Raw genomic sequence first — 13247 nt, forward strand, 5'->3', positions numbered from 1 at the left:
CTTCAAATTGTTTATGGAGGTTAAAAAAACCCCCAAAGTTAAGTTTTTATAATCAGGCCAGATTCTTGTAAAAGTAATTAATTTAATTTAATTTAATTAATAAAATTAAGAATCTGGCCTGATTACAACTGAGCTATAAATATGCAATCCATAATAACATTAAAAGGCAGAGGAACAATAAAACATTTGTTTTTGCTTAATATTTTGTTTGTTTGTTCGTTATATTTGTATAACTGCCTATCTCACATAAAAGTGAGACTTGGTGACATCACAAAACTACATAATTATAAAAATGAGGTTATGTTCTTTCCTATATACCCATGTTCATTTAAATGAAATTATTCGAATAGAAAAACAAATTTGGAAGGAACCTTGGAGGTCTTCTAGTTAGTACAACCTCCTTCTTAGGCAGGAAACCTTACATCCCTTCAAACCCAACATCTCCTTAAAACTTACAGTGTTGGAGCATCCACACGCAAGCTGCCCTATTGTTCTAACTGTCAGGAAATTTCTCCTTAGTTCTAAGTTGCTTCTCTTCTTGAATAGTTTCCACCCATTGCTTCTTGTTCTACCCTCAGGTGCTTTGGAGAATAGGTTGACTCCATCTTCTTCATGGCAACCCTTGAGACATTAGAACACTGCTATCATGATTCTATCCCTCTCTTTATGCAGCCTAGACCTATGTTGACTTTTCTGGCAGTTTATTTTATTTTATTCTTATGTATTTTATTTTGTCCAATACACAATAATACACAATGAATGTAGTAGAGCAGTGTTCCCCAACCTTTTTTGAGCCGCGGCACATTATTCATATTTTCAAAATCCTGGGGAACACTGAAAGGGGGGCGGGGCGGGGCGGGGGGGGCGGGCTAAAGAAAAGTTTGGACAAAAAACCCCTCTCTCTTCCTCCCTTTCGCTCTATTTCTCCCTCTTTCTCTCTTTTCCTTCCTTCCCTTCTTTCTCTCTCTCCATCCCTTTCTTTCTTTCTTCCTCTCTTTTTTGCTCTCTTTCTCTCTCCCTCCTTCCCTTCCTCTATGTCTTTCTCTCTCCCTTTCTCTCTCTCTCTCTCTGTCTCTCTTGCTATCTCTTTCTTGCTTTTCTCTCTCTCTCTTGCTCTCTCTCTCTCTTTCACTGTCTTGCTATATGTCTCTTTCTTTCTCTTTGCCTCTCTTGCTATCTCTCTTTCTCTCTCTCTCTGTGCCTCTCTTGCTAAGTCTCTCTTTTTCTCTTGCTATGTCTCTCTTTCTTTTTCTCTATCTCTGCCTCTCTTTCTCTCTCTCTTTCTCTATCTCTCTTTCTCTGCCTCTGTTTCTTGCTCTGTCTCTCTTTCTCTGCCTCTCTTTCTCTCTCTCTCTGCCTCTCTTATATGTCTCTCTTTCTCTCTCTCTCTCTCTCTCAGCTGACTGCAAGCGGGAGCCCTGACGGCGGCAGCTGGACGTGCTGCTGGACACAGTATATGCCAGGCCCGCAGCGCCAGCATGTACGACGTCTAGCAGCACGTCCAACCGCCACCGTCAGGGCTCCCGCTTGCAGTCAGCTGAGAGAGAGAGAGAGAGCGCTCCCTCTTGCCGCCACCATCTCCCTGCGACTGCCTGCGGCCGCTGCGGCCGCCCCCCCCCCCCCCGCTCCCATCGCCAGTGCCCTCCTGCCGGGCCACAAAGGACACTTGCCATCGACGCCAGAGGAGCTCCAGCTGGGCGGGGCGCTGCCGGTACTTCCGTCCTGGGGCTCCCGCTCGCAGCTGTCAACCGGCTCCTGCTCGATGCCGTGGTTTTCGGCGCTCTCCTGCTGGGCCCCAAAGAAGGAAGGCGGGAAAAAGGCGCGAAGAATGGAGCTCTCCTTCTTCCTGCCTTCCTTCTTTGGGGCCCAGCAGGAGAGCGGCGAAAACCGCGGCATCGAGCAGGAGCCGGGGGACAGCTGCGAGCGGGAGTCCCAGGACGGAAGTACCGGCAGTGCCCCACCCAGCTGGAGCTTGGCGGCACACCTGGCCATGTCTCGCGGCACACTAGTGTGCCGCGGCACACCGGTTGGGAAACGCTGTAGTAGAGGACACCTTCAAGGGGGGGGGATTAGAGAAGGAATAGAAGAGAGAGTATAAGATAAGATAAATCAAAGAGAGAATAGAAGAAAGATGAAGGGATAGAAGTGAAGATATATGGGATATAGGAGAGACGATAGGACAATAGGGTCAGAAGGCACTCTAGTGCACTTATACACGCCCCTTACTGACCTATTAGGAATCTGGAGAAGTCAACCGTGAACAGTCTAAGAGTAAAATGTTGGGAATTAGGGGATGATACTATGGAGTCCGGTAATGAGTTCCACACTTCAACAATTCTATTACTAAAGTCAGATTTTTTACAGTCAAGTTTGGAGCGGTTAATATTGAGCTTGAATCTGTTATGTGCTCTAGTGTTGTTGTGGTTGAAGCTGAAGTAGTCATTGACAAGCTGGGCGTTGCAGCATATGATCTTGTAGGCAATACTTAGATCATGTTTAAGGTGGCGTAGTTCTAAGCTTTCTAGGCCCAGGATTGTAAGTCTAGTTTCATATGGTATTCTGTTACAGTGGGAGGAATGCAGGGCTCTTCTGGTGAAATATCTCTGGACATTTTTGAGGGTGTTAATGTCTGAGATTTGGTATGGGTTCCAAACAGATGAGCTGTATTCTAGGATGGGTCTGGTGAAAGTTTTGTAAGCTCTGGTAAGTAGTGTGAGATAGTAGTGCAGTAGTAGTAGTAGTAGTAGTAGTAGTAGTAGTAGTAGTAGTGACAGTAGTGCAGTTGCTGCACATTGCTGGCTCATACCGGTCCACTAGGAAGATCCCTCTCACAATTACTAATATTAAATTCCTCTAGCTGTACATTCCATTTGTCAGTTTCATCCCACCAAGTTTCTGTAATGGAAACAATATCATATCTGCCCTCGTTTACTGGAATTCCTACTTCACCCTGTTTGTTCCTCTTATATAGACATTTGAGTCCATTTTGTTCCTCTTGTATAGACATTTGAGTCCATTTTGATTGACTCTGTGTTTACTGTCTACATAACCTGTGTTTTGCCTGACTGCCCCTACTTTGTTGCCACCTGTTTGACTAGTGGTAGTCAAGTGGTAGTGGTAGGGCACTCACCATTAAATGCTTGACTTTGCTTGACAGCAGTACACACACAAACATCTATGTTACCTGCACTGCTAACACTATTAATTTTAGATTGCTGGGGTCAGTTGAGTTTAAGTGTTTATCCAGAAAATCTGTGAATTTAATGCCAAGTAACTCCTTCTCTTTCTTTGATGGATGCAAACCATGTCTTTTATATAGTTTTTTATTGGATCAGTTTAAATATCATGACTGATAAAAGCAAAGCCTTCCCTTTTACACCACTCTTTTAGTCACACATTAAACTCCACTACACCCAGGCCTTTCCCTTTTTGTTCGTTATATACTGATAAAACTCTGAAAAGATTAGCTTACAATCTGTACAACTAAATTCATTTCCCAAGCTCTGGAAATCAATCTGCACAGAAAGTACATCTTTTGGGGGACAGATAATTTGTGCCAAGATGTATAATAGCATCAACATCACAATCCTTACTGGCATTCTTGACTATTTTAAGAATACACCTCTTGTCTCTGTCGGCAGTAGCACCTGTCAAACTGACCTCTTTCAAAATCTCCGTTCCTAAATTTACATCCCTTACAATTTGAATCACCAACCAAAATAGAAGGTGGTTTCTCTTTTTGGATATGTATTTTGGATTAGCATGTACTTTAGTCATCAAGACAATCTTGAAATTATTTGACTAATATTTGGACCTGAGAAAATCCCAAAACATTCCTATTACATGCTATCACAATATCCAGGAAAATTGAGATCTATCTCTCTCTCTCTCTCTCTCTCTCTCTCTCTCTCTCTCTCTCTCTCTCTCTCTCTCTCTCTCTCATTCTCTCTCTCTCTCTCTCTCTCTCTCTCTATGTATTTGGAGGGGGTTGTGTTCATTTGTTTTCAGGGAAATGTCTTTTTCCTAGAACAAATGAATTATTTCAAATTATCTCTCCTTTTAAATGAAAGAGTTTTCTCACTGCAGAATTTCTACAGAAGATAATAATATAAATAGGCTACTTCATAAGAGAAAATCAGTATTAATAAACTTTGATTTTGTGAACTTTAAATGCAAAAAAAAAACCTGTTTTCTCTGAGGCGTTACTTCCAGGAATTCTGTTGATAGTAAGAAAGTAACCATCATTTGTCAGGATTTCATGTTCCTCGTTAGGATAACCATGATATTGTAACAGCTCACTCTGGAAAAAGATATTAAAAAGATGCTACATTCAAAATCTTGTCTTAAATCTGTAGCATGTTGGATATTTGTGGTTGCAGAGATGTTAAAGCAATATTATATTCTTAATAAAGGGAGAAATCCTATCATTTGCCCAGGAGAGAGAGGGTGGGAGAAACAGACAGACACGCAGAGAGAGAAATGTAATCAGTCTTGTTTAACTTTTAATCTTGTTTGCCTTTTTATCACCTTTACATTACAAAATATAATTTTAGCTAATGTAGAAATATGAACCTCAGGCAACTAAAATTATCATCTTTAATCCTAAAGTTTACCGTCAGCTAGATTTGCATGTGAAATTGATAGGAACTAGTCTAACAGGAAATAAAGGTGATGATTAGAATCATCCACTACAATTCTTGCAACCAGCTGGAGTAAATCCAGAGTTAGTTTTAGTTTAGTTATATTAGATTTGTATGCTGCCCCTCTCCGAAGACTCGGGGTGGCTAACAACAATAAAGAAAACAATGTAACAAATCCAATATTAAAAAGCAATCTAAAAAAAACCCAGTTTAAGAGACCAATCATACAAACAAGCATACCATGTATAAATTCTATAAGCCTAGGGGGAAGGGGGGGGGGAATTTCAATTCCCCCATGCCTGACGACAGAGGTGGGTTTTAAGGAGCTTGCGAAAGGCAAGGAGGGTGGGGGCAACTCTGATATCTGGGGGGAGCTGGTTCCAGAGGGTCGGGGCCACCACAGAGAAGGCTCTTCTCCTGGGTCCCGCCAAATGACATTGTTTAGTCGACGGGACCTGGAGAAGGCCAACTCTGTGGGACCTAACCGGTCGCTGGGATTCGTGCGGCAGAAGTCGGTCCCGGAGATAGAAGCTGTCTCCTGTATAAGATGACCAAAATCAGTATCTTCAGCTTCCTTTAATCCATATGGTAGATTTTTATTTCTGATTGCAATAATAATCTACACATTTCTGAAGTTGTTGCTTTTGGTTGATCTAAAGAATGAAGCATTAAATTCTCAGAAGTACTATGACCATATTACTGAAGTTATGAGATTTGAGTTGACATCAAAAAAGGCCATGATATCTTATCATCTATTCATTGCTCTATCTTATCACTTATCTTTGAAAAGTGGACTATTGAAGTAAAATATACTGTATAAAGACTACATTCTGCCAAACATTTTTTTTAGCCAAACCAGAATAAAGATCCCAATCAAAATAAGTTATCAAAGGAGTAAAAAGGGAAATAACATATTTCAAAATTTTGTATTTATTCTTCCAAATTTGGACAATATTTAATGTTTTAGTGAAAAAATTTCAATCTGTTTTATTCCAAAAAAATGTTTCAGGGTTTTGTTGTTTTTTTTAAAAAAAGATTTATAAATCATTAAATGTCTATGGAGATTCTCAGGCATCCAGGTCATGAAGAGTATAGAACTGTGATGGCGAACCTATGTCAAGCATGCCAAAAGTGGCACGCAAAGCCATGTCACCTGGTATGCATAGCTTTGCCTCTTTGTCTTCTGGGTTTCTGCCGTGCATGCGCATGCAACAATCAACTGTCTTTTGCACCTGCAGCAGTGTCAAAAAGCAGTGTGTGCCAGCTAGCTGCACTGCATGCACTCCAGAACCCAGAAGTTCAGCTTTACTGGAGCACAATATCTTCATGCACATGGCAGTGTCAAAAACTGCCTTGTGCATGTGTGCTGGCAAGGTGATTGCCGGATGTGTATGTGCACTAGAATCCGGACGTTTGGCTTTTCCAGAGTGCGGCCCCAATGAGTGTGTGCACACACATGTGACATTTCCGTGTCATCTTTTTGCCGCTCAGTGCCGAAAGGGTCCACCATCACTTATATAGAATTTAGAATAACAGAGTTGGAAGGGACCTTGGAGGTCTTCTACTCCAACCCCCTGCTTAGGCAGGAAACCCTATGTCCACAGATGAAATGCAGCCAGTTCTCACCAGTTTGCCCAAACTATTAGTAAACTGGATAATCGGTTAAAAAGGACTCCGCCCTGAGTCCTTTGGGATTGGGCGGCATAGAAGTCAAACAAGCAAGCAAGCAAGCAAACAAACAAACAATATAATGCAAGAGAGGTTTCTATTTTTCCTCTCTTTCCTTCAGTTAACAGCTCCATTTAACAATTGTAGTCGGAATGCAGCCATTGCAACAACAGAAACTGACAGGATTAGGACAGGGAAGTCCATCACTCACCCATCTAGGGATGGGATTCGCCTCTTTCCTTCAGAAAGAAGGACAAGATTACAAACATTTTCATTATAAAGAGTATTATGTAACACTTCTGTGATTAGCTGATACTCTCTGGAGTTTTCCAAGACCTTTTATAGCTGCTATAGTGCTGGCTACTTCTTTTTTTCTCCATGGGGGAATAGATACAGGAGGGGAAATGATGCAGCTTGATCATATAGGCATATGTGGTCCACCCAATTTAGTACATAGAGAACATAGAATAATAGATAATAATAATAATAGAATTTGAAGCATACCTAGACTTTCAATTAGCTTTTACTTTCCCTCTCAGCTGCTGCATTTACTTTGGAGTTGATTTTTTTTTTAAAGGGGGAATAGTTGTTTTAAATTTTCTGCATTGTTTTAGTGATTCCTGGCACTGTCCTTTTTGGGTGTACTTCCCTTTTTGAAAGTCTCTAATGATGGCAAGCTAAATGATGGCAATTTTTCCATAGTCCTAGGTTGCTCCTGTCTTTGGTTAGTTACCATCCATTGTTTCTTGTTGTGCCTTTTGGTGCTTTGGAAAATAGATTGACTCCCTCGTTTTTTTGTAGGCGCCCCTCAAATTTCCTGACAGAACAATTAATTAGTGGAACAATGTGCCTCCAGAATTTGTAAATGTTCCAACATTGGAAATTTTTAAGAAGAGATTGTATAACCATTTTGTCTGAAGTGATGTAGGGTTTACTGCCTAATCAGGGGATTGGACTAGAAGACCTCTAGGGTCCTTTCCAACTCTGATATTCTATTCTATTTTAAATATTGCAACAGTGCTATTTTATTAGGCTATTTTATTCTGAGTTGGACTAAGGAAAAATTTCCTAAGGGAGAGACTGATCAAGTTGGCTATGCCCACCCAGTAACATGTCCAAACCATGCACAGAACCAGTAGGGAAAATTTTTGGATTTCACCACTGCCTACACCATTTCAGACAAATGGTTATCAATCTCTTCCCAAGTTGGAGCTTTTACAGCTTCTGAAGGCAAGTTGTCCCACTGATTAATTGTTCTAACTCTCAGGAAATTTTTCCTTAGTTCCAAGTTGCTTTTCTCCTTGATCAGTTTCCATTCAGTGTTTCTTGTCCTGCTCCCAGGTGCCTTGGAGACTAGCTAGATTATATAGAGAATAGAAAAAAGACATCAAGTGGAAATCAAGAATCCCAAGAACCTTTGTTTTTCCTTGAAGACATTTTGCTTCTTTATTGCTCTGGATGAGAAGTGAAATGTCTTCAAAGAAAAAACAGAAAGTCCAGCTGCCTCTTGAAAAAGCACCTTTGGGATTCTTGATTTCTGCTTTGTCTGTTTTTTGTTCTCTATATAATCTAGCTATTTTTCAAAGCACCTGAGGGTAGGACAAGAGGCGATGTGAACCAGTAGGGAAGGTAAGTGGACCCCAACCCTGGTGTGTGTATGTGTGTGTTTCATTTTGATGCACTTTTTAAAATGTCATGATAGTTTTATGTTTTGTCTTTTTGGGGGAGTTTTATATTTTAACTTTCTTTTGAATAAAGAAAAAAATAAGGGAAAAAAGAAATATGATAAGCAGTCAGTTAAGGTTCTAATTAGGATATGCCAGCCAACCTGAAAAATGACAGCAAGGACACAAAGAATTAAATCTATGTTCCAACACCAAATAAAGGAAGCTTAGCATATGTACAAATTATGGTCCTATTTCATACATTAGCAAAATAATATTTAGGAACGTCTGGCTCAGATTACATGAGAAAAGAACCCTAGACACCCAACACAGTAAAAGAGGAAGTAAAGAAGAATGGAAAAAGAGACGCAAGATATTTAATCTGGCTTTTAAAAAAAAAAATCCAAGGAACGTGAAATATTGATACATATGGATAAATGAGAAAACCAAAGAATACCAACAAGATGTCAATACATGCTTTATTGATCCTAGAAGGGCCTTTGATTGTACCTATCACATTAAGTTATAGAATATTATTTAGAAAAACGGGATTCCCAGAGCATTAAATTGACCTTATGAGAAACCTACAAAGTATATATAGACAGAATACGGAGAAACAGATTGGCTCCAGGTTGGCAATGGACTGAAGCAAAGCTGTATTCTCCACTTATTTAGGTATTGAGGGAGGTGCCCATTGGCCTATAAACAATGTTCCCTCTCAATTTTTTTCGGTGTGGGTGGAAAAGTATAGTGTCTGAGTGGCAGTCCCCTTGGGACTGGGCGGCAAATAAATAAATAAATAAATGAATGAATGAATGAATGAATGAATGAATGAATGAATGAATAAATAAATAAACAAACAAACAAACAAACAATAAATAAATAAATAAATAAACAAACAAACGAACAAACAAAATCCCTTCTTTTTTATTAAAAGAAATTAATAATTTTAAAAAACCAAAATCCATTACTATTAATAAAAACAGATGAGGGCTGGGGGCGTGTTTCTCTGTAATTATTAAGTGCTTTTACCATATGCTTCAAATCAAGAGTCACTTCTCTCTCTGTTTCTCTCTCTTTCCTGTCGTTCTCTGCCTCAATCATTTTCTCATTACTCTTTTTTCTCCCCTTTTTTCTATCATTTCTTTCTCTCTCTTCCTTCCACTCTTCTCTCTCTTGCTTTCTCTGTCTCTCTTTCTTGCTTTCTTCCTCTCTCTCTCTTCCTTCTTCTCTCATCTCTCTCTCTTTCTTTCTCTCACCCCTCTTGCTCTCTCTCTCTTTTTCTCACTTTCTCTCTCTTGTTTTCTTTCTCTCTCTCTCTTGTTTTCTCTCTCTCTCACTCTTTCTCTCTCTTGTTCTCTCTCTCTTGCTATCTCTTTCTCTCCCCCTCTTTCTCTCTCTTTCTTTCTCACTTTCTCTCTATCTTGCTCTGTCGCTCTCACACTCTCTCGTTCTCTCTCTGTTCTTCTCACAGTGGAGGCCGGCAAAGGTGATTTTCAATGTCGAGCGCGTGGGCGGGTGCGCGCACTCCCCATCCCCCTGCCAGCCCGCCCAGAACATTCAAAGTAAGAAAAACCTTCGCCGGCGAGAAGCCAGGGGCACGAGGGGGCTGGAGGCAAGGGTGTGCGGGGGCGTTTTGGGGTGCACGCACGCAGGCGCATGCAGCTTACAGGGAACAGTGCCTATAAGTAGTCTTACGGATTACAATCTCAACCATTGCAAACTCTACAATAACTGATTCAAATGTAAACTTACTAGTATAAGTGGGACATCATTACCATTGTGTACATGAAATCTTGATTCAGAAACCAGATTAGAATTTACAATGTGGTTCCAAACCTCAAAATGTATTAAATATTGTACTAAAGTATATTTAACCATGTTAAACTTACAATATTCATAAATGTTTCAGGGTTCCCTTCTGTCTTTCTTCTTGGCAATTGTTTGGAATCATTAAACTCCAAAACCAAAAGAGATATCATTAGAAACAAAAACATCTTCAGCATCTGTAAAATAGCAATGTAACTTACTTATTATTGCACTTTTGCCAAACAGCTTTTAAAGGATTAAGTTTATAAATTGAAACCAGTCTGTTTTTTGATGTTGACAGCAATGTTAACATAAAAGTGAGTGAGTACCTTATCTTACTATGCAGCCTTGAGGGCTTAAATCAGTCACCACATTTGTTGTTTCACACAATATACACCTTGCTGCTTAGTCAGACATTATACAAAAGTATTTAATTCATTTGTTCACTTAATCATTTGATCCACATAATCCTGAAATAATTTTCATTCAGAAAAAGTAGGATAATACTATGACAATATAAAGGGATGCGGTGTCTTAGTGGCTATGATGCTGAGCTTGTCGACCAGAAGATTGGCAGTTCAGTTGTTCTAATCCCTAGTGGCATGTAATGAAGTGAGCTCCTGTTACTTATCCCAGCTTCTACCTAGCAGATCGAGAATATGTAAAAAATGTAAATAGGAACATAGAGATCATTTGGGTGAGAAGGTAAGAGTGCTCCATGCACCTTCATCATTTAGTCAGGCTACATGACCATGGAGACAGCACTGGCTCTTTGGCTTAGAGATGAGCACCGCCCCTAGAGCCAGTAACATGGAGCACATATGTGCATTACCTTTACTTTTATGATAACAAGATGCATAATTGTATTGCATTCAGTAAAAATATGCAATACCTTCACATCATGCGATCTCATAAACATATCAGAGACCATTTTCTTTAAAAAAAATAATAATAATAAATGAGAACAATGCAACCATTATTTGAAAGCATATAGTGAAAGAAAGGAACATTTGTAATTTAGATGAGAAAGCAGATTAAATAAAAGGTTACAAAAGCTAAACTGAAGAGTGTCTATTTCAAAGCAACTGTAAATCCTGAAATTTGACTGGGCAGGCAACTTTAATTAATACTCAAGAATTTGGAGGGGGAAATGTTTGTGTAACAACAACATGTGTCATTGTCTGAGCACCTGCAAATGAAAGAAATATTCTGGGAGGGAATGTATAAACACCCTTTGCTGGACACACACTCCTCTCTGCTGTTTGGGATTGAAAAACAATATTAAATGTTATTACATTGTCAGCATATAAGGGACTTTGACATACAATGGAAACCTTTCATGCCTGCATGAAAACAATAAATATTTACTTACTTACTTACTTACTTACTTACTTACTTACTTACTTACTTACTTACTTACTTACTTACCTACCTACCTACCTACCTACCTACCTACCTACTTACTTACTTATTTACTTACTTACTTACTTACTTACTTACTTACTTACTTATTGGACTTACATGCCACCCTTCTCCGAAGACTCAGGGCGGCTTACATGTAAAAGAAATACAAAAATAATTCCAAAGCCCAATTATAAACTAACCCAGTAAAACCCAATAAAATTAGTTTAAAACAAACATTTTTAATATGACTAAAAGAACAGTGTACAATAAATTCTTACCACTCACTCCAAGGCTCTGCAGTATATGTAGTGTACAAGATTAGAGAGGGTGGAGATATTTGTAGCTATTGAGCTTTAAAGGATATTGAAACTCACATCATACTGTTGCACCACAGTAACATTCCAGGCTCTTCCAATTCCCATAACATTTATTTGTTTAGAGCCAGACCGAAATATATTCTTCCCTGCTGCATTTTTTTTAACACACCTTCTGTATATTCAAAACATTTGTCTCTGAACATAAATAACCAACCCAGACACTGCATAAATACTGTAAAGTGCACAGTGAAAAATTTGAGACTCTCGCCCAAAAACATCAGTGAAATAATATGAAAAAGTGTCCAATCACTATAAGATCAAGATTGAAGATTATAGAGAAAACCATGTCCTGAACAAATCTGTAACAGGCCTGTGCAAGCTTTGCTGAATATTCTGTCTTTTACTTTGCAAGACAGATAGAAAGAAAGTTATTACAACATAACACTGGTGCTTTTAATAGACGTGTTTAATTTCAGAACTACAGTACTCCCAATATCTCATTTGTTTTTTGATGCCCATCATCAAAGAGACCCAGTTTTCTGAGGTTGTAAAATGAATCAGCAGTCACCAACTGGTGGTCCATGGAGCACTAGTGGTCTGCAAGAAAATCTTGGTGATTCGCAGAAACATTATTTGCATTTTTTACATTGCATTAAATCAGGGGTCCTCAAACTGCAGCCGCTGGGTAGGATACGTGCAATGAACGCTGGTATTGCTGCAGAGAATCTCCCCCTTTGGGGTCTTTTTGTACAGGTCAGAGAGGGAAAGAAATTCTGACTTGGGGTCAGTTTCAGCCTCCTGGTGCATGGCTTTGGGCATAGCTGGAGGGAAGCACTAATGGCAAAGAGCCAGAGGGCCTCGTTCCAGTGGGACTGCATCATAGCCTGGATCTGGCTGACCATCTCAGGCCTCAGAGTCCTCAGGTGCCAGTACCTGGTCTTGCCTTTTCTTGGAAAACCTATGCTCCTAGTCTTCAGCAAGGTGCTTCTGCTGAGCCTCCTTTCCAGTCAGATCCAATTTGAACTGAGCCAGATGTTTGGCCAACTCTTTCTCATGGTAGGTCCAACAACTGCTTCCTGTTGAGGACCTCGGGCGGGCAGGCAAGGAGTGTCTGGGAGTGGAGGGGTGAGTAGAGGTCAACATGAGTGACATCAAGTTAGCCACACCCACCCAGTCACATGACCACATAGACACCCACCCCGGCAGTCATAGGCAGATCATATGGTGGCATTGGAGAAGACTCCAATGAGAATAAATGAAAATAAACAAATAGATTATCAAACAAATCAACCTAGCGTTTTCCTTCAAGGCATCACTAACCAAGTGCAAGGTATCCTGCTTCAGACACATTAAATGAAGATCCAGCTGCCTGGAAAAAAAACCTGAATGCTGGAAAAGATGAAAGGGAAGATAACAAGAGAATGGCCAGGTAAGGTAAATTGAGTCAGTTACAGAGGCAATGACAGTACCATAGAAAAATCTGAAAGACCAGGTTAGAGACAGATCATCATGGAGAAAATCTATCTATGTGACTGACACAAACTCTATGACTTATAAACAATAAATCAAAAAGTCTTAAGTGAAACATTTAGATTATTTCTATTTGTGGGGAAACCAATAGCAAAGTTATTAAGGACAGAATTTCTGAACTGGGAAAATGCTTCACAATGGACATAAGCATGCTTGCACTTCCCAAATATTGCACTCTTCCTAGTATGCTCTTCACTTACTGTAACTGTGATTCT

The 13247-nt window shown here is 39.7% G+C and overlaps 1 protein-coding gene across 1 annotated transcript in view; it reads right to left on the bottom strand.

Moving 5' to 3' along the window:
- LOC139168388 (lipase member M-like) overlaps nucleotides 1-9978 on the bottom strand; it is a 29716-nt gene extending 19738 nt beyond the window's left edge. Inside the window, exons 1-2 of the mRNA XM_070753966.1 lie at nucleotides 9865-9978; nucleotides 4186-4300 (exon numbers count right to left, since the gene is read on the bottom strand). Of these exons, the coding sequence (XP_070610067.1) occupies nucleotides 4186-4300; nucleotides 9865-9978 (229 nt within the window). The remainder of the gene's footprint in view (nucleotides 1-4185; nucleotides 4301-9864) is intronic.
- Between the last annotated feature and the right edge of the window lie 3269 nt (nucleotides 9979-13247).

Source organism: Erythrolamprus reginae, chromosome 5 (assembly GCF_031021105.1).
Source record: "Erythrolamprus reginae isolate rEryReg1 chromosome 5, rEryReg1.hap1, whole genome shotgun sequence".
NCBI classification, from domain to species: domain Eukaryota; kingdom Metazoa; phylum Chordata; class Lepidosauria; order Squamata; family Dipsadidae; genus Erythrolamprus; species Erythrolamprus reginae.